The following is a 27934-nucleotide window of genomic DNA, read 5'->3' as shown; positions in this document are numbered from 1 at the left end:
AGTGTAAATGCCAATCAGCCTCTACTGACTGTCATCTCCAGGCAGACCCAGGGCCCTTGGGCAGGGCCCGTGAAGCTGAGTGCCTGGCCCTGCAGCATCCAGTGGAAGTGGGTGGTCACCGTGCCCTTTCTCTCCTCTGTCCCCAGTAAGGCTCTGGATGTGCTGGTCCTCAGGTCTTCTCAGAGTGGGACAAGAGCTCTCAGAGAGCCTGGCCACTCCTACCCCCCAGGGTTTCTGGGCCTTGGGACCCAAGGTCCATGTCCCACTGCCTGCTGGGGGGCAGGCTGCCCCAGCTGCACGTTCCCCTGGGCTGAGGAGTACCACGGGCTGGCTGTTGAGGCGGAGGTAAGGCTAAGGGCAAAAGGAGTGTGCAGCCTCAGGTTCATAGGAGCGGCTGGATGTCACAGCTGGTCTCCAAGCCCAGATGGTGGCGCTCCTTCCAGCAGGGACCAGGGAGGGACGGGAGAGTTCAGGAATTCTTCCCTCGGAGATTTGGGAACACTGTCTGCCAAGGTCGGGTGCGATGTTCCTAGGACTGATGGAGGAACAGCATCCCCTTCTCGATACTTCCCAGAGTCCCCCGCCTCCACTTTATTCTAACTGGTGCTGCCCTCATGACCACTTCCTTGGATTGTTGTTCAGTCACTCAGTCATGGCCGACTCTTTGCAAGCCCATGGACTGCAGCACACCAGGCTTCCCTGTCCTTCACCAACTCCCAGAGGTTTACTCACACTCACGTCCATTGAGTCCTTGGATATCACCTCCCATCTCCCTATGCTTAGGGTTAGGGAGGCCAGCCTCCTGGACAGATTTTTTTTTTTGACCAAGGATCGAAAGGCAGTCAAAGTGTGGAGTCCTAACCACGGAATTCCCTGGAGGGATCTTTTCTAATATTACTTTCCTGCTCACAATCTTTTAGTGGCCTCCCCATTGCCCTTAGGGCAAGGTCCAAGTCCCTTTCTCAGGAAACTCCTCACAGCCCTTTAAACCTTCAAGCCCTCTGCTCTAGGCTGGGTTTTTTTTTTTTTAAGACTTTGTTTTGGATGTGGACCATTTTTCAAGTCTTTCTTCTATTTGTTACAATATTGCTTCTGTTTTATGGTTTTTTTTCTTTTGGCCTTGAGGCTTGTGGGATCTTAACTCCCCACCAGGGATTGAACCCTTACCCCTTGCATTGGAAGGCAAAGTCTTAACCATTGAACCACCAAGAAAGTCTCCCAGTCTGGGTTCTCTACACTGAGTTCCTTGCTCTCATTTCCAGCCACGCCAAATGGACTGTAGTTCCTTTTCCAAACCATGCTGCTGCCCAAGCCCAGCCTCTGTCCATGCCGTTCCCTCCGCCTGGAAGGTCTCCCCTCCAGCTTTCCCACTTTGCTCTGTTTTGGGGCATACCCTTTGGGAAGCCCTCTTGGACCCATAGGAACCCCCTCCTTTGGGTTTCTATACCTCTTGGCCATCCTTGGCTGTCACTCCCAATTAAACGGCTTCTGGAGGTCTGGGTCTGGATCCTAGCTACCTCTCTTCCCAAAGTTCTATCTCTGGCACTTAGTAGGAGCCCCAGCAAAGGTTCAGGGAACTGAATGGAGCCTGCTGAGGTCCCTTCTACTGGTGGGGATGATAGAACTGGATGGGTTGATAAGAGCTGTCCCTGGGCTGAAGACAATGCAGAACCCAAAGGGCAGCTGAGGTCAGAGACTGCTCAGAGACCAAGACTTCTCTGAGCTCTTCGCCTCCCCTCTTCCCTGGAACTGCCCATTTCCTGACCACTTCTCCAGCCCCGAAGATCTAAGTGTAAGACAGCCAGCACCCAGGCAGGTCCTGTAAATGATAGCAGTGGGGGTGGTGGGGGCAGTGCCACTGACCTCAAGGCCCCCGGCTGCCCCTTGTCCTTTGGGCTTCTTTCCACAAAGGAGTCCATCGGTCTCTCTCCTGTCCTCTGAAAGCTGTTTCCAAAATCACATCCCATGCAGACAGTTTTATTTACAAGGAAATCTTGGCAGGATCTTGACTTGTTAGTAGAGTAGGGATGGGGGGAGGGTGGTGAGAAACAAAAATAGTTGGAATGATCACACTTTCTGAAACCAGAGATGAAAATTGGTGTCTGTAGCAAACTCACCTAATTAGAATGGAGTTAATTTCCTTCTCTGGGTTTAGGGGGAGCAGTTATTGTCGGCTGAGATGGTCACAGGTTGGATCCTGGGGTTATGAAGATGAGCACATTAATTGTAACCAGCACTACTGGAAAAGAGCATCCATTTCTGGGAGGGAGAGAGAGGAGCAAAGGCCAGTGGGTGAGTGGTTGGTGGTAAGAGGAGAGGAAGGAGGCACCTTCGGTGTGGGCTGGGGGCTGACTGGGGAACATCACCAGCAATGAATCCCTGAGGCCCTGGGAGAGCAGGGCACCTGTCCCAGCCGGCCACAGGCACCCTTTTCAGGCAGAGCTTCTGCTTAAGGGAGACTGCCTCTCTTGGGAGGTCTTTCCTGCAAGCAAACAGCACCAATTTTTTTCTTTAGAAGATCCCCTGCTCCTCTGGCTCTAACTCGATTCCTACTTGCTGTAGTTTCTTTACCTCCCATCTTGCCTGGTCCTACCTTTGTCAGCCTGCTTCCGTGAAGCCAGGACACTGTCCCATAGCTCTGGGTGTGCGGAGGGCAAGATTTCAGGGTTTGGGCTCCGGGACTCCCCTGATTTTCCCCTACCTGAGCCTACCTGGACCTCCTTGGATCCGGGACCGGAGTGAGGGAAGGGTGGCGGTGGGGGCGGGGATCCTGTCTTCCTAGCATCCTGCTCCCATTTCACTTCCAGTTAACCCCGACATTGCCAACTTAGGGAGAACCTCGCCCCTGCCACCTTCACGCGTCTGCTGCCTCCAAGTCAAGTTTAGCCCGGTGGGTCTCGGCAAGTAGACACTGCACCCCCCCATCCCTCACCCCACCCGGTCCCGCACGGAGAGACAAACCCGGGCCGGGCTGGAGGCAGGTGGTGACGGGGCCCGGGCCCGCGCAGCCCCACCCCCGCCCGGGCCATGCAGCCACTTCCCCGCCGAGCCCGCCGCAGCCCTCCTCCTCCCCGGGCCGGGGCGCTCTGACCGGCTTGGCCCGGGCGGTGGCGCCCGGGGGTGGCGGGTGGGGGGCGGCGGTCCCGGGAGCAGCCCCGCCCCCGCCTGCGCACCGCCCCCGAGGAGTCCGCGGGGAGGAGGAGACTCGGGCGCAGAGCGGGGCCGCGGGAAGCGAGGAGGGAGCGCGCGGGGAGCCGCGGGGCCGGGGCCGGCCCAAGGGCGCCCTCGCCTCGGAGCCGGGCCTTGGGGCCGGGGTGGAGGCGGAGGCCGGCGGGGCCGCGGGCGCCGAGAAGTTTGCGGCGGAGGGCCTGGCGTCCCGGGGTCGCGAGGCGGCGGCGCGGGGGCCGGGACCATGGGGGCGGAGGCGGAGGCGGCGCGGCGCGCACGGGCAGCCCAGAGCGGCGCGGCCGCCGCGGCGCAAAGTTAGCCAGGCGCCCCGGGACGAGCCCCGCCGCCGCGCCGGGCCCCGGACGCCGCCCCGGCATGGGCGAGCACCCCAGCCCGGGCCCCGCGGTGGCCGCCTGCGCCGAGGCGGAGCGCATCGAGGAGCTGGAGCCCGAGGCCGAGGAGCGGCCGCCGGCGGAGGACGTGAGTGCCCCCTCCCCCGCCCCGGCAAACTTTCTGGGGGGCGGGGGCCGCGGTGGGGACCGCCGCCCCCGACTCGCCCCCCGCGGGGTAACTGGGAGGTTTCAAGGTGACGCGGGAGCGCCCGGGATTGGCCGGGTCCCCGCGGGCTGGAGGGGGCGGAGGGAACCGGTCTCCCCGAAACGCGCGCGCGCCATCCCCTGCCCGGGCTCCCGGGGCTTCCCGGCGGAGCGCAGCGCCCGCCGCTGCGCCGGGGACCCGCCGGCCGCCGAGCCCCCTCCCCGCGGCTGGTGCAGTGCCCGGGACACGGCGTTTTCCCGCAGAGGCGGCCGCGTCACAGCGGTAGCTCCCCTCCCCTCCCACTCGCGACCTGCGGGCTCTCGGAGCCGGGGAAGGAGCGGGCGCCGCAGAGTCCCCGGAAGCCGGCGGCGCAGACCGCCCTGGCGACCCTTTCTCCGCTCGCTGACGAGCCCCGGCCCGGCACCTGCCCTGTCCAAGACCCTGATCGAAATTCTAGCTAGCCCCTGGCCCCGAGCCCGGCTGGAGGACGCACAGGAGTGCCAGGAGAGCTTTCGCTCCCAGAGGGGGGCTTAGGAGTCCCAGACCGCGTCGGTGCCAGCGACGGTCCCCTGGGCGAGGATAGGGAGGGGCTGCCCCACAGGGCTTCCCTGCCATCTGCTGCCGGAGTCTCCCCCCACCCCCCTCCGGTCCTGGGAGCCATGGGCAAAGCTGGCAGCGGGGAGTCCTGGGAACTGGAGTTTCTTAAGCTTCTCCCTCCCCAGGTTAACCTGCTCCGCAGAGGTGAAAAACTGGGCAGACGCTCCGCCCTGCCCCTGACCTCTCGGGCTGGGGGGGACCGGGAAGTGAAGCCCGCTCCCCTCCCCCCGCCACCACCCCCCCCCCCCCCCCGTCTACCCAGCCTCAGCGGGGAAGTCTGAATAGGGTTGTATCCCCTCTGGCTCTTGTGCTTAAACCCCCTCTGTTGCTTCTGGTCCCATCGCTTTGGCTGACTCAGGGGCTCCTCACTTAGGCTCAGCCTGCAAAGAGACAGGGGTGGGTTTCAGAGCATGCGGGAATCCCCTCCTCCCAAGTAGAGGCCAAACCTTAATGCTTATGCCCGGATGTGTTTTCGGATAGGGGGTCTTTGATCCCCAGCAGGTGGAGACTGCTGCAGCGGGTCTGATGGAATTGCCGGAGAAGCATCCGGGCATGCATTCCCAAGCCTGGGAGTAGACGCCGAGATAGGAGCTAAGCGGCAGAAGTTATTAGAGGCCCTTGGACAGAATGGCACGCTTTTTTTTTTTTTTTTTAAGGAATGTTGAGAATCACCCTTGCTCTGCTCATGTCCCCTCCTGCGTGTCCCAGAATGAGGCATGCTCTCCCTCCCCAGTCTGAGTTTTCCCACCTTTGCTAGGTGTAGACTCATTTGGGAAACTCTTCCCAGGGGTCCCTGGCCTCGGGTCCCTGAGCCTGGGCCCGCAGCTGGGAGGCTAGGTCAGAAACAGCAGGGGGCTGCAGAGGCCTTGGTGATAAGTGTGTTTCTTTCTTTCTCTCCTCTTCCTCCTCTCCTGCATGGCTCTTTCTCTACCAGCACTGGAAAGTCCTGTTTGATCAGGTAGGTGAGCAGTTAAATGCCCCCTCCCCTTCCTGCCAGCCCTCCCCGCAGTCTCCCTGCCTGCGTGGGCTTCCCCAGCTCTGCACTCCTGAGACGGTGACGTGGGAGTGGGGGTGTGGCCTAAGGCAGCTCTGGGTCTGAATGGTACTGCTCTCCAGGTTTCAAGAGGAGGTGGGGGGGGGGGCTCCCTTAAGAGATCCTTCCCTGCCTCCTCCTCCCAACACCACTTCACGGGAACCAGCTTTATACCAGGGAGAAATCCGATAATACGCATTGAGAGCCCTGGATGTATGTTTTCTGTGTGCCAGGGGGATAGCCCGTTTGGGCTGGGGAGGTGGGGGAAGGGCTTAGGTGAACATCCCCCCTCCCACGCCCCCCCTTTTTTTTTTCTCCCTCCACCATCACAGATCCATGGCCGTCTCTGAGGTCAGATCTCTGCCATCCTTGGTGGGTGACTCAAATATGAGCCCTATTTGAAAGCTGACCACTCATGATTTTACCTCAGGGACGGGGGAGCTATAGACGGAAAACAGGATGTGATTGTTTGCAACACTCAAGTCGGAGTGTGGGAGGTGGAGTTGGAAGTGCCCGCATTGGCTTTGGAACAGGCAGACCAGCACTTGATCTTCTGCAGGGAAATGGTTCTCTTCTTTGCTGGGAACTGCTTTTGCGTGCTCTTGTGTGTTTCCTTCTCCCTCCCTGTGTCACAAGCTTCCCCGGGTGTGGGGGAACAGCGAGCATGGTGCCCTGGGCTGAAGACGATTCTGCCATGAGGTGTGTGCAACTTTAAGACACCAGTCTGGTCGGGTCAGAGGAAAGGTGTTGGGTTGGAGAGGCAGATAAAGCTGAAAAAGTAGCCTGCACCAGACCTCATCCCGTTGAATGCAGGGGAAGCCTTTCAAAGTACTTTCGGCAAGTTTGTTATAAGATCCAGGGGGTACTTTGGGAAGATGCTCTGTGAGAGTGGAGTAGAGATGAGAAGATGGCTAGGAGCCTGCAGCAATGCATGGAGACAAGCACCTTGACTTGGAAAAGTGGGAATGGAAAGGAAGAAGGACATGGTGATGGGAGAATAGATGAGGTGAACCACATGTATTACTTTGAGATTCTAAATGTAGATTTGGGTCTTCCCTGGTGGTCCAGTGGCTAGGACCCTGCACTCCCGATGGAGGGGACCTGGGTTTGATCCCTGGTTGGGAAACTAGGTCCCACATGCCACAACTAAGAGGTCCGTGCTGCAGCTAAAGATGCCGCAGCTGCAATGGAGATCCAAGACAGATCCGAATGGGTGAGTCAGACCACATGTACAACATCGAGGTTCTGAACCTGAGAGGAGCAGGAAAAGAAGGGTTCATAAAACTGACAACTTTGATTTCAGACCAGTTCAGTTTGAGTCAGCTAAATGCAGATGCCGAGCGGGATTGAAAACAGAGTTCAGGGGACTTCCCTGGCAGTCCAGTGGTTAAGACTTCGCCTTCCAGTGTGGGTAGGAAGCGAAGATCCCACATGCCTCCAGGCCCCCCAAAAATCAAAACATGAAACAGAAGCAACATTGTAGCCAATTCAATAAAGACTTTAAAAATGGTCTGCATCCAAAAAATCTTAAAGAAAAAACATGGAATTCAGCTTGAAAGACAGGGTGGGCCTGGAGTGGAGATTTGGGGGTGTCATCATCTTAACACAAGGCCTGACTGATGTGGGGAGCTTCCCACCCCTCCGGTCCTGCTCGGGTAGACTGACTCCCCCTCGGGCTCCTAAGAGCACAGCAGCTGCTGGCCTGACGCCCTGAGGCAGGAGGGAGCCGCCTGCTGTCACCGATGCCACGACCAGCAAGCTGCCAACCCTTCACACCTCCTGCCAGATTTAGAATCGAAACCTAGAACAAAGTGTATCGTTCTTTTTTCCCCTCTGTCTGTGTCTTTCTCATTTGATTAATTTCCTTCGCCAGTCCCTGCCTGTGTGTTTACACTGTGAAAGGAATGATTTGGACGAATGGAGGGAAATTTTTAGGAGGAAGAATTTGGAACTTGAGGGAGCAGAGAAAATGCATGGCACCTGATAACAGTGGGTGGTCTACGAAATCCAGTTTTTCCCACTGGAGGGAGATCCCGAGTGTCACAGAGCTCATCCCCCTGCTTCTGGGAAGGCCCACCCAGAAACCATTCTGGACAGACACACTTCTGGGAAAGAAACTCCCCAAGCTTACACTGGACAGTTTTTTTTTTTTTTTCTATCGCCATGAGTTCTGCCTTATGTTCGCTCCCCAGCCCTCACATGGCTTTAGAAGCCTGTTTCTGTTGTCTTCCTTCCTATCGGTGCTTTGTGTTTGAGGAGAGCTGCTCGTGAGCAGGGGGCCCAACCTCTGGCAGATACCCATCCCTCTGCATCTCTCCCGCCTCTTTTGTGCAGCTCCCCTTGGACCATCCCCGATAGGGCTGAATGCAGAGCAGGTGTGAGGCTTCATAAATGGTCGTACAACTTCAGAAGGGCCCCAGGAGAGCTGGGGGGTCTTATCCTCTCTGACTCTTCCTCTGGGCCTATTTAAAGGCAGGATTTGGTGATGGTGAACTTGGTGCACTCAGGAAGGAATATTTGGCTGGGGGTTACAGGTACCCTCCCCACAATTTCTTACAGGAATAGCCCTGATGGGTCAACCTGTGCTGAATGGGGTGGGATTCTCCTGACACTTGTCAGAATCCCTGCCGGCTAATGTGGCCCTGGAATTCACCTTTCTGAGGTCATGGGATAAGGAGGCTGGCCCCAGTCAGTCCGCCTTCCTTTCCTGGGTCAAGGGGATACCAGTGATCACCTGGTTTCAAACTGGGATCTGCTGGAACCTTTTTCCAGTGTTAGGGATGGTTTTCGAGCAGTCTCTCTGTGCTGTCTGGTTCTTCAGCATGTAGAGTGGTTTTCACCCAACATAATGCTGATTGGAGCCAAGGGCTAGAAACCATGACCTTGGCCTTTTGATCCTATGTGGATACCCCTCCACCAGAATGCCTTCTGGGGAGTTGGAGGTGAAGAAAACAGGTGACTCCAGCCCCATGGAAGTTTTCTCAGCTGGTCCCCACTGGCATCCTGGGTGTTTGTCTGGTCTGTTCAAGCAAGAGTGCAACACGCCACCCAACCTCATCCCTTCCCCTATACTTCTCTGTGGATCCCAGAAGTTATAACTGGTAGGAAGCCTGAAAATCATTACTTCAACTCCCAGATATTCCAGGTGTTTGTTTCCTGTTTGAACTTCTCATTGAGGAAATGATCCTTTCATAGCCTTGGAATCGGAATGGTTTTCCTAAATACTGGATCTTAAAGTTTAAATATTAACCTGTTGTTATGGTGTAAAATAATGGTAAAAATGTCTTCTTTTTCTGCAGTTCAATCTCTTGGGCTTTTCCTTCATGATTCCTTATGTGGCTTCCGAGCTGAGGCACTTTCCATCCCTCTTCAGATCTCATGAATTGTTTTGGTTGTTCAGTTGCTCAGTTGTGTCTGACTCTTTGCAACTCCATGGACTGCAGCACACCACGCTTCCCTGTCCTTCACTATCTCCTGGAGCTTGCTCAAACTCACATCCGTTGAGTTGGTGATGCCATCCAACCATCTCATCCCCTGTCACCTCCTTCTCTTCCTGCCCTCAATCTTTCCTAGCATCAGGGTCTTTTCCAGTGAGTTGGTTCTTTACATCAGGTGGCCAAAGTATTGGAGCTTTGCCTTCAGCATCAGTCCTTCCAATGAATATTCAGGGTTGATTTCCTTTAGGATGACTGGTTTGATCTCCTTGCTCTCCAAGGGACTCTCAGAGTCTTCTCCAGCACCACAGTTTTGTTTTGTTTTTTTTTTAAATTGGAGGCTAATTACTTTACAGTATTGTAGTGATTTTTGCCATACATTGACATGAATCAGCCATGGTTATACATGTGTTCCTCATCCTGAACCCCCTCCCACCTCCCTCCCATCCCATCCCTCAGGGTCATCCCAGTGCACCAGCCCTGAGCACCCTGTCTCATGCATCAAACCTGGACTGGCGGTCTATTTCACATATGATGATATACATGTTTCAATGCTATTCTCTCAAATCATCCCACCCTCACCTTCTCCCGCAGAGGCCAAAAGTCTGTTCTTTACATCTGTGTCTCTTTTGCTGTCTTGCATATAGGGTCATCATTACTGTCTTTCTAAATTCCATATATATGCGTTAATATACTGTATTGGTGTTTTTCTTTCTGACTTCACTCTGTATAATAGGCTCCAGTTTCATCCACCTCATTAGAACTGATTCAAATAGCACCACAGTTTGAAAGCATCAATTCTTGGGCGCTCAGCCTTCATTATGGTTTAGCTTTCGCATCCATACATGACTACTGGAAAAACCATAGCTTTGACTATACGGACCTTTGTCGACAAAGTGACGTCTCTGCTTTTTAATATGCTGTCTAGGTCTGTCATAGCTTTTCTTCCATGGAGGAAGTGTCTTTTAATTTCATGGCTGCAGTCACCATCTGCAGTGATTTTGGAGCCCAAGAAAATAAAGTCTGTCACTGTTTCCATTTTTCCGCATCTGTTTGCCATGAAGTGATGGGATTGGATACCATGATCTTAGTTTTTTGAATGTTGAGTTTTAAGACAGCTTTTTCACTCTCCTCTTTGACCTTCATTAAGAGGCTCTTTAGTTCCTCTTTGCTTACTGCCATTCAGTTCAATTCAGTTCAGTCACTCAGTCGTGTCTGACTCTTTGCGACCCCATGAATTGCAGCACGCCAGGCCTCCCTGTCCATCACCAACTCCCGGAGTTCACTTAGACTCACGTCCATTGAGTCAGTGATGCCATCCAGCCATCCCATCCTCTGTCGTCCCCCTCTCCTGCCCCATTAGGATCTCATAAATAGATGCTTCTATTTCCTACTTCTTTTTCTCTGATTAAAAAAAAAATCCTCTAACTCTTTACTCCCTCCAGATCTAATTCCTATCCAATTATACCAGCATCACTTATTAAGAAAGCCTTCCTTTATATAGTGAGAAATTTTATCATTTGGTAGGTTTTTATTAATATACATGGTGGGGTTTATTTTTTATTTCTGATCTATTCCCCTGATATTTACAATTTTTCCCAGTACCCTTTAGTTATTGCTTTACATTTCTTCCATAGGTTTCCTCCAAGCTTCTCTTTTTCAGGTTATGCTTTGATAGTCTCCCAGTCCTTCCTGGACTCCAGGGAGGTACCCTCAAGGACCCAAGGTCAAGCAGCAGGTCCATGGCAGACATAGGACTGGAGTCTGCTAACTCATAAAAGGCTTCTGGGGTTGGAAAACCATTGCCACATTCACACATACAAGTGCCTCCAAGATCTCCAAATGTTTAATGAGCAAAACGGTTTGGAGCAGAGTTCTGTTAAGTCAACAGAGCACAGTTGCTTTCCAAGCTCAAGCATGTGAGAAAGAAAAGGGAGAATTAGAAGGAATTTGATCATGTTTCCCGTTTTCCCCTTCCCACTGGGAACATACATTTTTCAGTCTCCAAGAAGAGACCCCTAACTTTGCCAATCTCCCAGAAGGGAAGCAGACAAATCTTGACTCTCCCTCCAAAATTATAAACATGTTACAACCACAACAAGAGGCTGCTTGGGTGGGCTGCTGGAGAAAACCCTGTATGTGGGGCAAATAGTCCTGGGTTCAAGCCCAGGACTGTGATTGGGGTCAAAGTGACATTACTGCTCTGAGCCTCAATTTCTTTATCTCTGAAATGGAGAGGATAATCTTTAAGTCTAGGGATGATTGTGGGAGTTGAATGGAAGTGGAAACTCTCTTAATAATATCTGATACCCAATGGGCATTGATTGATGTTTTTGTTTGTTTGGGTTTTCCTGTTTTGTTTTTGGCCGTGCTGAGTAGCATGCACGATCTTAGTTCCCTGACCAGCGATTGAACCCACGCCCCCTGCGGTGGAAGCATGAAGTCTTAAGCCATAGTTACCTTTGACAGCTGTTTTTTGATGGGGAATCAGAATTTGCTAGAATAAGCCCAGAGTCATTTCTGAGATCCATGCCTCCATAGGGAAGGTCTCTGCCTCTAGACCACCTCCTTCCCAGCCCCAACTCTTGAGACAGAGCCACTTATGTGCTCAGAGGAGTTTTCTGCTTGCTTTCCCCAAGTATCTCCTCTACCCAGTCCCCCTTACCCTCAGCCTGTGGTCTTCTCTGAGCCTGACCCTAAAGCCTACCTCATTTACACTCCTGCTGGCTGGATTAAGACGGTTCTGGGAGCTGAAAAGAGGTGCAGATGAGACTGCTGTATGGATTAGTGAAGAGCCGCAGAGAAAACACGTGCTCCAGACTCGGGGGCCTTGGCGGCGCCCCTGGGGACACAGGATTAGCCAGCAGAGAGGGGTTGCCTTGCCTGGGCTCTGTACCTCCAGCCCCTTATCAGGTGGTGTCCAGGTCCCTAGAGTCTGAATTCTCCTCCACCACAAAGGCGCTCCCCTCCCCTGCCCCCAGGGACCCCAGCAGCCATGCTGCATTAACCCTTTTATCCCTAACTCCCAGAAAGGCACTGGATAGCAGTTGCGCAGTGAGGCTGAGGGAGCTGAGGTGGTGTGCTGCCCGGCTGCCTGCCTGACACGGAATAGGCATACACGTGTGGGAGCGAACAGGTCCCGCTACATCCCTGCCCACGCCGTCTCTGGCTCTGATGTCCTCTCCGGGCGCTAGCCCTGGCTGTGGGCCACCTCGCCCCGGTCGGCGCCTCTGGGGCTACGGCCACCTTGAGGACCTCAGCTTATCAGGAGGTCAATGGAAGCATCTTGTCCAGTCTGCTCATTTTGCAAATGAGAAAACAGAAGTCTGTGACCTTCAGAGGTCACTTGGTGCTGAAGTATCAGACTGAGACAAGAGCCCAGCTCTGCTTTCTCTCTCTCTGACCTGTGTTCCTGCCACCGGGCCATGCAGACGTCTGGCTGCTTCCTCGGCACCCCCAAGTGACTAAGGGACAGGCGAGGACACGGAGTCTGGCTTGAGTCCCAGTTCTGCTTCTCTTTGCTTGCTACGTGACAAGGGGCCAGCTGGGTGATGTCGCGAAGCCTCAGTTTTCTCATCTGTCAGCTACCTGCCCTCAGGGCCTGATGCTGGGTGCACAGCACGTGGCGGTGTGTAGTGAGTCCCTGATAAACACACGTGGTTGTTACCATGTTACTGGAATTTGGAGAAATTGACACCATTTTCAAAATTACCTCTGAGTATTAGTTCTAGGTCTTGGATCAAAGTGTCCAAATCCCCATGCTGGGGTTCCTTCCAGCTTATCAAGCTGACTTCTTCAGGTCAGGAGCAGGAAAACCATGTTCTCTCTGAACTTTCCACAGAGAGAAGTTTTTGGAAAGAGACTGCCAGGGGTGGGGGCTGGCGGGGGGGTGGATGCCAAAGCGTTTTTCCCTCCTCTCACTGGCTGTGGGATAGTCTGTGGCGAGAACGAGGCTTCAGGCACCAGGTGATCAGAGCCCAGGGCAGGCCTCCTCTACCCAGGGTTCCCATTTGACAGTGAACCTGGGCACAGGGTCCTGTTTTGTGTTACGGGAATGAGCTGATGAGTGTCTGGAGCTGTGGACAACTTGGCCAGCCTTGTTCCACCGGCTTTTTTATTTATTTATTTTGAAAAGTTATTTATTTATGGCTTCACTGGGTCTTCATTGCTGTGCTTGGGCTTTCTCTAGTCATGGTGCTCGGGCTCCTCACTGCAGTGGATTCTCTCGTTGCAGAACACGGACTCTAGATCAGTCTCAATAGTTGCGGCATGTGGGCTTAGCTGCATCTCAGCATGTGGAATCTTCTCAGACCAGGGATCCAATCCGTGTCCCCTGCATTGGCAGGTGGATTCTCAACCCCTGGACCACCAGGGAAGTCCTCCACCAGCTTTTTAAATTTATTTATATCATTTATTATTTTTTTTGGCCACCCCACATGGCAGGCAAAACCTTAGTTCCCCAGCCAGGGATCTGCAGTGGAAGCGTGATCTTAACCCCTGGACCACCGGGGAAGTCTCCCATCACCTTTTTTAAAAGGACAGCACAGGTTTGAGTTGGAAAGTATTCCTTTGAGAGAGCAAACGCTGAGCATCTGTGTGCACACAGGTCGTCTCATTTTGCTCTCGTAACCCTGGGAGGTGAGTGGTGCAGTCCCCTCTTTACAGAGGAGGAAACTGAGGCCTGGGGGGTGGGGGCGGGGCCCAAGACAAAAAGCAAATGAGGACCCTCTGCAGAGGGGTTTGTGTGTGTACACAAGGCTCCTGGGTGGCTTCAGCATCGGGGCTGAGGGCCACAGGGGGCGAGGGAGCCTGGTGACCCTGCATCCTGCCCACCCTGCTCCTGGTCAGAGGTCTGCATCCCACTTCCCTCTTCCCTGCATCCAGCGGGACCCGTTGGTGGTTTCCAAGAGAAACAGCAGGAGGAAATGGGTTTAGGCTGAAGTGGGTGGGGTGGGTAACGTGTAAGACCCCCTCCCCACTCAAACCCACTCCCACCTCTCCCTGCCAACGGCCCCCCTGCCTTTACGGCTGTGACTTGGCCTCAGTCCCCCAGCAGCCGTGACGACAGGGCCTGGATGAGTCAGCACAGGCGTTCTGTCTGCTTCTGGGACCCAAGGGACCAGCCTGAATCCCAGCTGCCCCCCGGGGCCTGTGCACCTCCAAGGCCTTCTGTGGGGAGGGGGCTCCTGAAGGGGAGAGGGCTCCTGAAGGGGAGAAGCGGGGTCCTCCAGGAGACTCTCTTTCAGGGTGGAGATGGGCAGGGCCTGGAGGGAAGAGGTGGCCCTCACACCACCTGACCCCCGTTTCTGCACCCCGGCGGGCGGGGGGTCTGGGAGCTCATCTTCCCCTCACAGCCCAGGTATTGAGAGAGAAGGCCGGATGGTTTTCTGGAAATAGACCAGCTGCCCAGCAGCTCAGCCTGGATCCAGGCCAGAATGTCCCCAGCTTCTCTGCTTGAGGGAATGTGTTCCAGCCTCCTAATCAGCCTGCCAGCCTCAGATCCGGGGGATCAGCTCTTCGACTAATAGGGGGTGATGTTCAGGAGTCTGGCCTAGAGCTTCTGGGAAAAACCCCTTGGGAGGGATGGAGCCCTGGGCTGGCAGCTGGAAAGACAGAAATAATATAACTGGGAATTCTAGAATTGTGGAAGGTTCACTCACCGTCAGATGCCTGGCTACACCCCAGGGGAGCCGAGCGCCCCTCATGCCTCCAGGTGGGGAGACTGGAGGGCAGGAGAGGTCGGAACCAGGCTTTTAAAAACTGGTCTCTCCAAGGGAGACTTGAGGTCTTCATAAATCCACTCCTAACTTCAGCTGCTTTAAAGCAGGCCAGAGGGGTACCCTGTTCTACTCACTGAAGTGCTCCTGGGCAGATCATTCATCTTGGTGTGCCTCAGTTTCCATATCTGTTAAATGGGACTAACCACACTTATACTCTAGGATTGATGTGAGAATAAAAGTGGTCAGAGGAATTCCCTGATTAGGAATGGTTAGCGTGGTTAGAACTCCTCTTTCACTGCCTAGGGCCCAGGTTCAGTCCCTAGTCAGGGAACTAAAATCCCACAAGCTGTATGGGGCAGCCAGGAAAAAAACAAAACCATGAAATTATTGGGAAAAGACAGAGGGGATGGTGTGAGGTGGTTTTCTCTACGGGGCGAATTAGCATCCTCATTTGCAAGGCAGAAGTGCTAGGGAAAGCTGCTACTCCCATAACCTCGCCTCCTGACCTCGGCAGCTGCAGGCCTGGACCTAATTTATGGGGTTGTAAATATCCATGAATGGACCAGAGTTCCCTGGTGGGCTGTAGCTGCTGAGTGGGGACAACTCTGCTGAGCCCGAAACCCCAGGGCAGCCTCGTTAATTCTGCTCAGCCCAGAAGCCGGGTAATGGTGCAAGCAGCCAGCAGAAGAGCTGTGATAACCCCCTGAGTGGGGAGGGGTGGCTGTCTGCACCCTCCCCTGCTCCAGCACTCACACTGTGTGGTCCTTTCCCAGGGATCCTTTTGTCTCGGTAAACAGGACAGTGGGGCCCGAGATGGAAGCCTCCCTTAGATTCTAGGTCCTAACCTTCTGGGTCTGAGAGGTCTGTACCAGGATGGCTCTCTAGGTGGGGCTTCCCAGGTGATGCTAGTGGTAAAGAACCAGCGCAAGAGACATTAGAGGCGAGTGTTCCATCCCTGGGTCGGGAAGATTCCCTGGAGGAGGGCATGGCAGCCGTCTCTGGCATTCTTGCCTGGAGAATCCCATGGACAGAGGAGCCTGGATCACACATATATATGAGCCATCCGGTAGATGTGTTCCTTCCTCTTTTTCCGATGCCTTGCTGCTGCTGAAGCTTGGCTGGGCTCTCGGCCCTGCGGCAGGGAGGGAAGTGGCGCCGCTGTCCTGGGTGCTGAGCAGGCAGATCTCAGCTCAGCGGCCCATTAGGCCCATCACTTCCTCTTTCTCTCCCAGGGTCTGGCACCCTCCTCAGCCCTCTGGCTGGGACCAGGATGGGGGAGATTTCTAACTTTGCTGGAGGACATCGGACAGTGTCAGCTGCCTTGAGGGCCTGCCATTCATGAGATAGGGGTGAAAGGGTGATTGGAAACCGACAAAGGGGCCTGGTTTCATAGAAGGGAAAAGCAACTCTATTATGGATTCATGCATTTTCCCCAAAATGTGTTGCATGGAGTGTTGCTGTGAAAAAATATTATGATTAAAGATCCAATAAGTTTAGAAAATGCTGGACTGAATAATTAAGACAGGTTTCTCCACTTATAAGATCTTGAAGAACTGTTTATATGGTTTTATGCATCATGCTTTCCAGAAGGGTTTCCCATAAATTTTTTTTTTAACTTTATTTCTTGGCCACCTTGTGTGGCATATGGCCTCTTAGTTCCCTGTGTGTGTGTTTGTGTGCTAAGTGGCTTCAGTCGTGTCCAACTCTTTACGACCCTATGGACCGTAGCCTGCTAAGCTCCTCTGTCCATGGGATTCTCCAGGCAAGAATACTGGAGTTGGGTGCAGTGCTCTCCTCCAGGGATCTTCCCAATCCAGGGATCAGCCTGCGTCTCTTCCATCTCCTGCCTTGGCAGGCAAGTTCTTTACCACTAGTGCCACCTGGGAAGCCCCTTAGTTCCCTGACTAGGGAGCAAACCTGTGCCCCCCGCCTTGAAAGCATGGAGTCTTAACCATTGGACCGCCAGGGAAGTCCCAAGCATTTCCCAAACTTATAGGACCACAACACCCTTATTACATGCACCACCTTGGGCCTGGTGTTTCATGAAACACACACTGGGAAACACTGAGCCAGTTATATTTCAAATGCCAGAACAGGACAGAGAAAAACAAGGAAGAGCAAAGCTGCACCAGCCAGCCCCCCTGGAGGAACCCTGAACTATTTCCATCTTGACCACTGACTTGCTCTGTGACCTTGAACTAGATCCTTTTGCTCCCTGCACCTGTTTCCCTGTCCATAATACAAGCATGATACCCACACATAGTTGATCCTCGGCAAGTATTTGTTGAATGAATGAATGAGAAGACTGAATTGGGGTCTCTCGAACCCTTCAGGATGCTGCAGCATCTGAAACTGGGAGAGTGTAGGCTCTGGCCCCTCCACCTGGATGTGAGGCCACCTGCCCCGTTACCAGCTCTTCAAACCTGGGCAGCTCTGTTCTGGATGCCTCGTCCTTCTCCCGGATAAAATAGCACCTCCCTCGTAGGACTGTTGTAAGGTTTAAATGGGGGGACCACATAATTTATATCCAACCTGGGACCGTTTTGAGAGTGAAAGGGGTGCTGTTAATAAACATGCTGAGGGACTTCCCTGGGGGTCCAGTGGTTAAGAATCCACCTGCCAATGCAGCAGATGCAGGTTTGATCCCTGGTCAAGGAACTCAGACCCCACAGGCCTTGGGGCGACTGAGCTGGTGGGCAGCCCTGCAACTGGAGAGCCAGCAGACAGCAGTGAGGTTCCCACGTGCCACAGTGGAGACGGGACGCAGCCAAATTAATAAGCTGTAATAAATAAATAAATCATCCTGTCATCTCCGTTGCCTGCTCACCCAATTCCTTCTGAAGCATGCTGAGACAATAGGTGTAAACCAGGACTGTCGCAGACAAACCAGGACATAGGGTGACCTGAGGTTTCCACGAGGTAGCGCCTGGTGCTTGGCAGGCACTGCATATGCAGGTACTATTGCGTTGCTGTTCAACCAAGGAGTCTGCAGAAGGCCAACAGAGAAGACAACTCAGGAACTTCCCTGGTGGTTCAGTGGTTAAGACTCCAAGTTCCCGAGGCAGAGGGCATGGGTTTGATCCCTGGCTGGGGAACTAAGATCCCGCAAGCTGCACAGTGCAAATAATAGAAACAAACAAACTCAGATGGGGCCTCTCTGGCTGAGGAGGCAGAGGGGGCTGTTCAGCAAACCCTTCCTCACCTCTCTGGGCCTCAGAGGTCCCCCCAACTCCTAGAACTCTGCAGAGCAGCTTGAAAACCACTGAGGTTCCTTTTCAGCTCCCCTGGACTGTGAGCTAACAATCTCCTGACCTGCTGCCTGTCTCCCTAGTGTCACCAGGTCCCTCGTGCAGCACAGACCTCAACCCCCACCCCCCCACCCCTGCCCCTACCATGTAGCTGCCTCATCCTGAGTCCAAGTTTCCCATCAGCCCTTTGACCGAGCAAGGATGCAGAAATGAAGATCAGCCACTCCACGCTGATTGTGAATTTCTCTTTCCCCGGCTGTCATCTGCATACGGTGTGTTTATGTGTGCAGGGCTGGGGACAGACCCCCTTACTTCCCTCCAAGAGGGGAGAGTTCCTCCCACATGATGGATAGAGAAATCCAGGCAGTGTGGCTAATGCTTTGCCCAAGATGGCACAGCAGCTGAGGGTGGGGTTCTTTTCAGAACTCTTCCCCAGCTCCTTGCCCCAGAGGAGGGGAGGAGCCCTCAGAGAAAATGTGGTGGGTCCTTTCCACAGTGGCTGAGATGGTAAAGAATCGGCCCACAATGTGGGAGACGCAGGTTCAATCCCTGGGTCAGGAAGATCCCCTATGGCAACCCACTCCAGTATTCTTGCCTGGAAAATTCCATGAACAGAGGAGCCTGGCGGGCTACAGCCCATGGGGTCACAAAGAGTTGGACACTTTGCACAGCCGAGGTTGTAAGTAAGCCAGGAGGGGGCCCAGGGCGGGAGACGGGGATATATATGTACATACAGCCGAGCATGCATGGGGCCCCAGGCAGGGGAGAAAGCGGCAACCCAAAGGATTAAGGGGCCAGGGGGCTGGGCATTCTGGGATTAAGCGCCCACCACCCCAGTCTCGCAGCTCTTTTCAAGGCCCAGGCAGGTGGGCGGGAGCTGCTGGAGGATCACTCCTTATTCTGTGTTTCCTCTCTTTCTGCCCCAGCAGCTCCCACACAGGCCGAATGTGGGTTTGGCTTCCCCTTCACCCACCTCTACAGCCGGGCCTATCCAGGAGGCAGCTGTGAGGGTGCTCCCGGCTTCTGACTCCCAGGGGGCCCCCTGCCTGGGGCCTGTTCACAGCCCCGCCACCCTCAGACCAGCCCCAGTCAGGCTGTCTCCAACCCACCGAGCCTGGACCTCACCCTGAGAGCGCCCCACCCAAAGTGGATGAATCTGGGCTTGGAACACCCAGGACCTGTGGCTTCGGGGCCCTCAGTACATGGCGTGTGTGCTCACTCACTCTGTCATGCCTGACTCTTTCGGGACCCCATGGGCCGTAGCCCCTCATGCTCCTCTGTCCATGGGATTTCCCAGAATTTGAATGAGGCAAGAATACTGGAGTGGGTTGCCATTTCCTCCTCCAGGGGATCTTCCCAACCCCGGGTTTGAACCTGCCTCTCCTGCATTGGCAGGCAGATTCTTTTCTGCTGAGCCACCGGGGAGCCCCATTCGGCACATTATTGATGAGGAAGTGAAATTGCATTCGTTTGTTGGTGTGTCTCTCTTTGGCCGTGCGTTCTGTGGGATCTTAGTTCCCCGATCAGGGATCCCCGCCCCTTGCATTGGCTGCGAGGAGTCATATCCACTGGACCACCGAGGAAGTCCCGGAAACTGCATGTACAGGGTTTGTCTTTCCCAAAGCTCCAAACCACGGTGCTTGTATGATCCTGTGCCCGTCACTGCCCTTGAGGAGGCCCAGGGTGGAAGTCATGTCCAGGAGGGTCGGCGAAGCCTCCGTAACACGGCTGCTCTCCCTTCCTTTGAATGAGGCAAGTGGAGCTGGACACTGAGTCCGGACGACCCTGAGCCCTGGAGAGCCCAGCCCTGCGTTTGCTTCAGCCCACTGCACACCTGCAGGGAGGCTCGCTCTGCTTGATAAGTGAGGCCGAGGCAATTATGGGTCGAGATGATTACCTGAAATTACTCAAACTGCTCCGTGGCTGAGGCAAGAATGGGATTTTGCCTTGTTCGTTGCAGCCTCCTTTAGAAGCTCTCAGCATCCTCCCGGGCAGTGGTGCCCACCTCTCTCCGCCTTCTGCATGAGTCCTCTCTGTTTCTTTCTGTCTCCCCCTCACTCGCTCCCTTTGTTCCCCGGCTCCCCCTGCCCCATCCATGCCCTTTGTCAGCTGGTGCTCTTGCCCTTCTCTTCCGAGGTGTTGGGGGTGATGGTTGGAAGGTGTCCTGTGTCCGTTCCCATGGGGCTCAGGCAGCTGGCCCTCTTCCTTTCTCTGCCTCCTCCCAGTCACCCTCCTTCATCCCTGAGGCCTCATTATTAGGGTGGCCATGACCTCGCATTGTCTGGCCTGTCTGGCCCTGGCATGAAAGGTAGGGTTTTGGCAGAGAAGGGGAAGCTCGGCCAGCTTCCAGCTCCTTCTCTGTAACATGCTAGGGACAGAACCGGCGGGGCGGGGCGGGGTTGGGGGCTGGGGGCAGGAGCCGCAGGGCAGGCCCGGTCACTAGGGCGACAGCAGGGAGCCCTGGGTGGTGGGGGGGAGGGAGACCAGGGGAGCAGGTGGTTCTTTGTCTGGAGCCGGAATGAAGGAGAGGGGCCCTTGCCTGATCCCAGCCCCTCCGCCCCATCCCTCGGGAGAGCCTTGGATGGGCCCCTGGGGAGGGATGTCTTCCCCCCACCTTCCCCCACCACCACCCCCAACACCTCAGGCTGATGCAGGAGACACTCCGTGTGGTGCTCACCAGGGGAGGGGCGGGGAAGGATGAATGTTTCCAGGATTCAGGGCTGCTTCTGAACACCCCCTACTTGGAACCCCCCCTCAACCCCCATCAGCCCACCCAAGACGAGGGCCACAGGGAACCAGGCAGGGCCAGGCTGGTGAGTCCCTGTTGCCGGAGGGGTTAGGGCCCAGGCAGAGCGGGAGACCCCCACCCCAGCTGCTGCCATTGCCACTTTGCCACCACAGGCATCATTTCCCGTCTGAGCTGTAAGGAGATCAGAGCTGTTGCTGTGTGAGTGCTTTCCTGCTTGAAAAATCTGTTTAGAGTGGACCCTGGAGGCTGCTGGAGCCCCTCCTCTCCGGGCTTTGCGCTCACCTCTTTGATCCTTACATTTGGCTTCTGAGCAGCAGAGCAGGCTCTGAAGGCCGACCAGCAGCAGCAGCCAGTGGTGACGGTAGCGCCGGGCCGTCCGGGCCTGGAATTCCCGGGTCTTCGGCTCTGTGGCTCGCAGGCATGTCACTTAACCTCTCTGCGCTCGTCTTCCCGAGTCTTCACTTCTTCACCTGTGAGACTGAAACCATGTAACTCAGAGTGGGACTCGAACCCACGTCCCTGGACTCGAACCCACGTCCCTGGACTCGAACCCACGTCCCAGGACTCGAACCCACGTCCCAGGACTCGAACCCACGTCCCTGGACTCGAACCCACGTCCCAGGACTCGAACCCACGTCCCAGGACTCGAACCCACGTCCCTGGACTCGAACCCACGTCCCAGGACTCGAACCCACGTCCCAGGACTCGAACCCACGTCCCAGGACTCGAACCCACGTCCCAGGACTCGAACCCACGTCCCTGGACTCGAACCCACATCCCAGGACTTGAACCCACGTCCCTGGACTCAAACCCACCCAGGCTTTTAACTGAGATCCCACACCTGGTTTCAGGACTTCGTGAAGCTCAGGCTCTTGATGTCTCATCACAGAAAGAACTCAGTGAGAGACCAACTGATGGGTAAGAAGTGAATTTATTTAGAGAGAAACGCAGTCCACAGAGTGTGGGCCATCTCAGAAGGCGAGAGTGGCATCGAAATGGGGCAGGGTTACTTTTTATGGGCTAGCTAATTTCACAGGCTAATGCGTGGGAGGATTAGTCCAGCTATTTGGGGGAAGGGGTGGAGATTTCCAGGAATTGGGCCACCATCCACTTTTCCGTCTTTGATAGTCAGCCTTGGAGCTGTCTTGGTGCCTGTGGGTGTGTCACTTAGCTTGCTGATGTGTTACAGTGAGTATATACCAAGGCCCAAGGTCTATACATGGACGTCGACTCATCGGCCATCTCGCGGTCATTTAGTTCTAAGTTTATGTCATGTCGTTTGGCTATGTCATTCTCTTAAAGGCTGTGCCCTGCCCCCTTCCCTCCTGTTTCAATATGAAAATAATTATACAACGTACTCGTAAGGTTGTGGTAGGAGGTTAAATAAGTCATATACATGAGATGCTTGGAGTGGTATTTAGCCCCATAAAAACACTCAGCAAATAGTAGGTGTTTTTGCTCCTAGAGATCTTTCTGGAGCAGGGTGGAGGTGAGTTTCCTGCAGTACTCCTCGGTGGGACCCAAAGAAGTGTCATCCCTGAAATCTGTTATTTTGGGTGGAGGGTGGGGAACAAGTGCAGACTTTTCAGTAGGCCTCCTTTGAGATGTCCCCTCTCATTGAGTTCTGGGGAGGATTGAAGGAATCATATCTCTTGGGTTGTCTTAGAGAGGCTGCATACAGAATCAACCTTTCCAAAAATAGTCTTCACTGACCTTTATCCAGGCAAGGCGGAAAAGTGGGCTTGATATTCTGGGCTCCCTGTTGTGTACACGCAGATGTCTGAAATGTTTGTTTACTCATTTTTTAAATGCCTTTAAAATATATATATATGTATTTTATTTATTTATTTGGCTCTGCTGGGTCTGAGTTGCATTCTGTGGGTTCTTTAGTTGCAGCCTGTAGCCTCTAGTTCCCTGGTCAGGGATTGAACCTGGGGCCCCCTGTATTGGGAGCACAGTCTTAGCCACTGGACCACCAGTGAAGTCCCCGTTAAGCTAAGTCACTTCAGTCATGTCCAACTCTGTGTGATCCCATAGACGGCAGCCCACCAGGCTCCCCTGTCCCTGGGATTCTCCAGGCAAGAGCACTGGAGTGGGTTCCCATTTCCTTCTCCGTTTGCCTGTTAAAATCGAAGCAACCTGCAGCAGTATCTCCAAGTGCAGTGAGTTCAGTGGGGAGGCAGCTTGTGATCGGGAACTGCTCTGGGTGTCTGTAAAGCCAGTTAGTGTGTGCTGACCGGGCACACTGGGTGCGTTCTGTGGGGAAAGAGAAGGGGCAGTGGAAGGGGAACCTGAAGGTCACGGGCTTCCCTGAGGGAGACGAATAAGCCCCTTTTCTTTCCTTCTCTTTTGGCCACTCTGAGTGGCACGTGGGATATTAGTTCCCCTACCAGGGATTGAACCTGCAGCCCCTGCAGTGTAAGCACAGCGTCTTAACCCACTGGTCTGCCAGGGAAGTCCCAGTCCCTTTTCTAATGGAACCCCTGGGCCATTCCTTGGAAAATGACTGCCCATTTTTTCACCCAAACATCCACTTATTCACCCAACAGATCTTCAGTGAGTGTCAAACTATGCTAGCCTCAGCCCCGGGGATAAGTTGTGATGCCAACCTGCAAGGAACCAGTGTCCAGAGAGGAGTTGAAAATAGGTAGTGGGGTGGAGGCTGGAGGGCTGTTGGAGGTTCCAGGGAAGCAGATTGTGTGTTGGGGGAAGGCTGGCTGGACACGGGGCATCTGAGGAGTTGGAAGGGTGAGTCCGAGTCTCCCGGGGAGATGAGGGGCAAAAGGGCAGCAACCAGACGTTCAGAGCATGGGGTCTTTGGGGAGCGCTGTGTGCAGGATGTGGGGTGCACGTGTTTGGGGAGCACTGTGTGCAGGATGTGGGGTGCACGTGTTTGGGGAGCGCTGTGTGCAGGATGTGGGGTGCACAAGGCCTGGGCATGGGAGAGGGGCTGGCAGGCTGTGCTCCCCACTGCCCGGGTCCTCTTGCCTGGCCGCTCAGCCCCTCCAGCCCAGGCTCCACATTTCTTCCCCCACTCACTGCCTTTTCATTCCCACTTCCCACTTGTCCTGGGTCAGAATCAGGGCAGAGAGTCACCTCTCTGAGCCTTCATTCCCCTTTTCTGTGCGCCAGCTGGTTGGACTGGGCAATCTCAGAGGTCTCCGGGGCCTTCTAGGGTTGTTCGTGGTTGTCTGCCCTATTTGGATGTTTCCCCTGGGGGCCTTGGGAACAGTCCAGACACCCTCTGGTCCTGTATCAGCAGAGGGTTGAGGACGAAAGCCATGGGTGGTAGCAGTGATGGAGCATCTGGGGCCTGCAGAGGGGGGGATGGAGCCCCGCTGACCCTGCTGCTGTGTGTGCTTCTCCCTCAGTTTGACCCTGGGAACACAGGCTTCATCAGTACAGGCAAGTTCCGGAGCCTCCTGGACAGCCACAGTGCCAAGCTGGACCCGCACAAGAGGGAGGTACTCCTGGCTCTCGCCGACAGCCATGCCAACGGGCAGATATGCTACCAGGATTTTGTCAACCTGGTGAGCACTCTGGGGAGTGGCCACTGGGAGTGGCCTGTTTGGGGGCATGGCTTAGAGGGCCCTTTTGGATAACTAATTACTTGGATTGGTGGGTCTTCAGCATTGAAAAACTCCAGGCTTCAGCAGATAAAAGAAAATCACCACGGACCAGATTTCTGCTTATCTCTGGGTTCTGCTTTCCACAGCATCAGCACTACTCAGAAGAGCCCCTGGCCATTCCAGATCTGACTATGGCAGCAGCAAAGTGGCTGCAGCTGTTCCAGCCCTCACACCCTCAGACCTCATCCCAAAGGAGAGCAGAGGAGCTCTTTTTATGGGAGCTCCCACATGAGGCCTGGGATTTCCTTCCTTCCATTGGCCTAGATTGGGTCAGTGGGATGTGCTGATTGACTCAAACTGATCAGTGCCCACCCTGGGGACTCAGAGGAGAGTCACTTCCATGGAAATGAAGGGCTGGAAGTGGGAAGCCGTCGTTGTCAGGAGAAGAGCTGGGGAGTGGATGTTGGGAGGATCAGGCCAGGCCTTTCAGGAGCAATGGGGCATGTGGGTGAAGGCTGAAGCTCTTCAGACCTGCTGGCAGTGGTCCTGGGTGATCAGAGGGGCTGGAGACAGGAGGCCCATGCATCCTGCCCAGTGGTCTGGTGTCTTAGAGTCAGGACTTCCTCCTCACTGGGGTTACTGCTGTGCTGTTTCGGGGCTACAGTGGCAGGATTGGAAAGGGGTTCAGTGGGGTTGAGCAGGAAGCAACCCACCGTGGGTGGATGGGATGTGAGCAGAAGCTGCATGAACTAGAGGCATGAACACAAGGCTGGGAGATTCCACGCGGTTTCCCTCTTGGTGGAATGCAAGAGTCGCCTCTCTTCTTGTCACCCATTTACTAAATGACTGGTGTGAAAAGTTCTTGAACATCCAGGCTTCTGGAATTCAGAGGCACCAGTGATGGGGGAGCCAGGACCCGCCATCGTGCCATGTCCGCTTTCTAATGTGTGGGCTTTGGTGTTGTTTTAATTGCCTCTTGACTGAGGACCTGCCTTCATCCAGAGATTAACAGATGGCAGCGAGCAGCTGTGAGGCTTTTAGGGATGAAGTAATCTGCTGTTCAGATTGGACCCAGGGAACAGACCTTTTACAGGCTGGGAGGCAGAGCTCAATTAAGCAGGGAAGTTGGGGACATTTGGGATTCACGGGATGGGTCATGGAGATGAGTTGCCTGGCTGGGAACCCAGCAGCACCAGCAAAGGTCAGGCCGCAGGTTCGAACTTGTGGCTCCTCCACAGCCCCAGCACTAGCCTGTTCGATGCATGCTCTGCTCAGCCCGGGGCAGAGTGAGGGCATGGCAGAGCCGGTGAGTGGCTTCTCTCCAGCTGGGGCTTCAGGAAATCTTCTGTGTGAATTCGCAACAGCAGGTTGCTTGTTGCCATTAAGATTTCTCTGTTCAAGTTCTGAGCTGGAGTGGCCAGCCAGAGCCTGGCTTCCTGTGAGCAAGGCTGCCCTGGAGGGCGGGACTAAGAAGGGGCTCACCGGAAGGGAGGTTCTGGGAAGGGCAGAGAGCTCAGGGGCTGGAGTCAGGCGGACCTGGGTCCTGCTTAATGCTCTGCCTTTGCCACTCAGTGGGAAAGATTCTCTGAGCCCATGTGTAAAATGAAGCCAAAGGATACCTTCTTCAGGGTGGTGGTGGTGTTTAGTCCCTAAGTCATGTCCGACTCTTTGCAACCCTGTGGACTGTAGCCCTCCAGGCTTCTCTGTCCGTGGGATTCCCCAGGCAAGAATACTGGAGTGGGTTGCCATTTCTTTCTCTGGTTGATCTTCTTGACTCAGGGGTCAAACCTGTGTCTCCGGCATTGGCAGGCACGCTCTTTACCACCGAGCCACCTGGGAAGCCTCTTCAGGATGGTGGCAAGAATTAAATAAGATGAAATGTTTGACAGTTTTTGTTGCTTCTTAATGTTCTTCCACCAGGTTAACTCCTTGGCATCTTTGTGAGCCTTTTCGCACTCCCACCCAGGCAGAATGAACTAACCTTATCCTGAGCCCTCACAGTGCTTTGTGCAAGCCCCTCTTCTAACAGAGACCACATTGCATTACAGCTGAGTGGTCAGGGCTGTCATGTATGGGTGTACAGGTTGTAGACTGTATAAGGATGCCAGGCAGAGAGATGAATGAGGACTGAAATCTGCCCTGGCCTTTGTTCAGCAAGGCCTGGAAAGGGTGCATCCACCTCGAAGAAGAGGCTCCCTTATCTAACTGGCATGAAAGCACCATATGGGCCAGCATGGGCCCCAGAGTCGGGCAGATCTGAATCTGAATCCTGACTCCATGATTTACTAACTATGCGTCCTTGAGAAAATTACTTTCCAAGGAAAATCACTCTCCAAGCTCCCATCTCCACCTTTATATCACGGGATAACACAATGCATCAGATAACAAAGGGGACATCATCTTTGGCTGCTGTTTACACCTCTGTCTCTCCTATAAGCTCCATGAGGCCAGAGACCATGGCCGCTGCTGTGCCCAGCACAGTTCTAGGCACATCAGGGCAAAGGTCAGTGGTGAGTGTGAGTGTGCACTCAGTGCTTCTCCCGTACTCATGCTGAGTGCTTCCCCTCCATGAGTCTTGCAGCTGTGTTGTGAGTACATGTGCACACCTGGAGATGGGGGAGAGGATGGCTGCAAACTAATTTGGTCACATGGTCTTGTCTTGGGCATGCAGCAAACGCAGAGCCCTAGGCCCTGCCTAAATTTATAGAGCTGCCAAGCTACTGAGAGCCAGGCCCAAGCTTTGCAGGCCTGGAGGGGATGGGAATAGGGAATCGTTGGAAGGGGTTCATCCGGGAAGGCCTGCGAGAGGGGGGAGGCTTCAGCCAGATTTTGCAGGTGTGTGCAGAACCCAGGAGAGGGGACGGGCACTGCTGATGGAGGCTCATTCGTCTTGGCCTGGTCTGAACCCAGATCCTCCCCAGCTCCCTGCCCCCAACAGGGCTTCAAACTCCTATGCCTTTGTCTGGCTGGCTCCCCTCTGCAGCCCTGTCTGAACTCCTGCCTTCAGGTTTAGCCTGATGTCCACTGCTCGGCCCACAGCCCCAGAAATACATAGATAATCCCTACCCAGTGACCGTGGGGCAGGCCCTGGACAGCACCGTGGACTCTGGTTGGGAGAACTGTGTCTCTAGAATATTTCCCTGTATTGAGGGTCTAGCGTGTGGTCGGGGAGAGTGTGTGGGAGGTAGTGGAGGCCTCTGGAGGCTGAAAATCATCAGGTCTGCCTGTGGGAGTCAGGTTGCCAGGGCTCTGTGGGGCAGGGGCCCATCCTGGGGCTCCTCGAGTATCACAGTTCCCTTGGGGTCCTTCAGGACTGATGACCTTCCACAAGCACAGCTTTGGGTTCTGGTTCCAGGGGCCGGGGATGCTGACTCCTACTTGTCCTGTAGTTCTTACTCATGCCACCTCCTCCAGGAAGTCCTCCATGACCGCCTTGGGACCAGGTTGGGCCTCCCTCCTGTGTGCTCCCACAGCGGGCTTCACTGTGAACCATGATTGCTGGTTACTTACGTGGCTCAGACAGTAAAGAATCTGCCTGCAATGCAGGAGATCTGGGTTCCATCCCTGGTTGTGAAGATCCCCTGGAGAAGGGAATGGCTACCCACTCCAGTATTCTTGCCTGGAGAATTTCATGGACAGAGGAGCCTCGTGGGCTCTAGTTCACGCAGTCCCAAAAAGTTGGACACAGCTGAGCGACTAACACCTTCACACTTTCTTCACTTTCACTTATCAGCCTTCGACACCTCTGTATTCCTGTGTCTGGCAACACCTGATGCTTAATAGTTGCTGAGGAAATTGTGAGGGATGACAGGCTGGTGTGTGGGAGGAGATATCATGGATATGAATCCAGGCTCTGGAGCCTCACTGGGTTTGGACTTG

General features: G+C 54.5%; 1 protein-coding gene across 3 annotated transcripts in view; it reads left to right on the top strand.

Moving 5' to 3' along the window:
* The first annotated feature begins 3252 nt into the window (after positions 1-3252).
* The window catches only part of RHBDL3 (rhomboid like 3), a 54969-nt gene continuing 30287 nt past the window's right edge, over positions 3253-27934 (top strand). The window contains exons 1-3 of one of the 3 annotated variants that reach the window (XM_069542675.1): positions 3253-3648; positions 5237-5260; positions 23858-24016. In XM_069542675.1, coding sequence (XP_069398776.1) covers positions 3544-3648; positions 5237-5260; positions 23858-24016 — 288 coding nt within the window. In that variant the 5' untranslated portion in view covers positions 3253-3543. The remainder of the gene's footprint in view (positions 3649-5236; positions 5261-23857; positions 24017-27934) is intronic. The other 2 variants (XR_011246982.1, XM_069542674.1) reach the window with 2 other exon arrangements.

The sequence above is a fragment of the Ovis canadensis genome, chromosome 11, assembly GCF_042477335.2.
Source record: "Ovis canadensis isolate MfBH-ARS-UI-01 breed Bighorn chromosome 11, ARS-UI_OviCan_v2, whole genome shotgun sequence".
In the NCBI taxonomy this organism is placed as follows: domain Eukaryota; kingdom Metazoa; phylum Chordata; class Mammalia; order Artiodactyla; family Bovidae; genus Ovis; species Ovis canadensis.
This window is presented reverse-complemented; position numbering and strand designations above follow the sequence as displayed.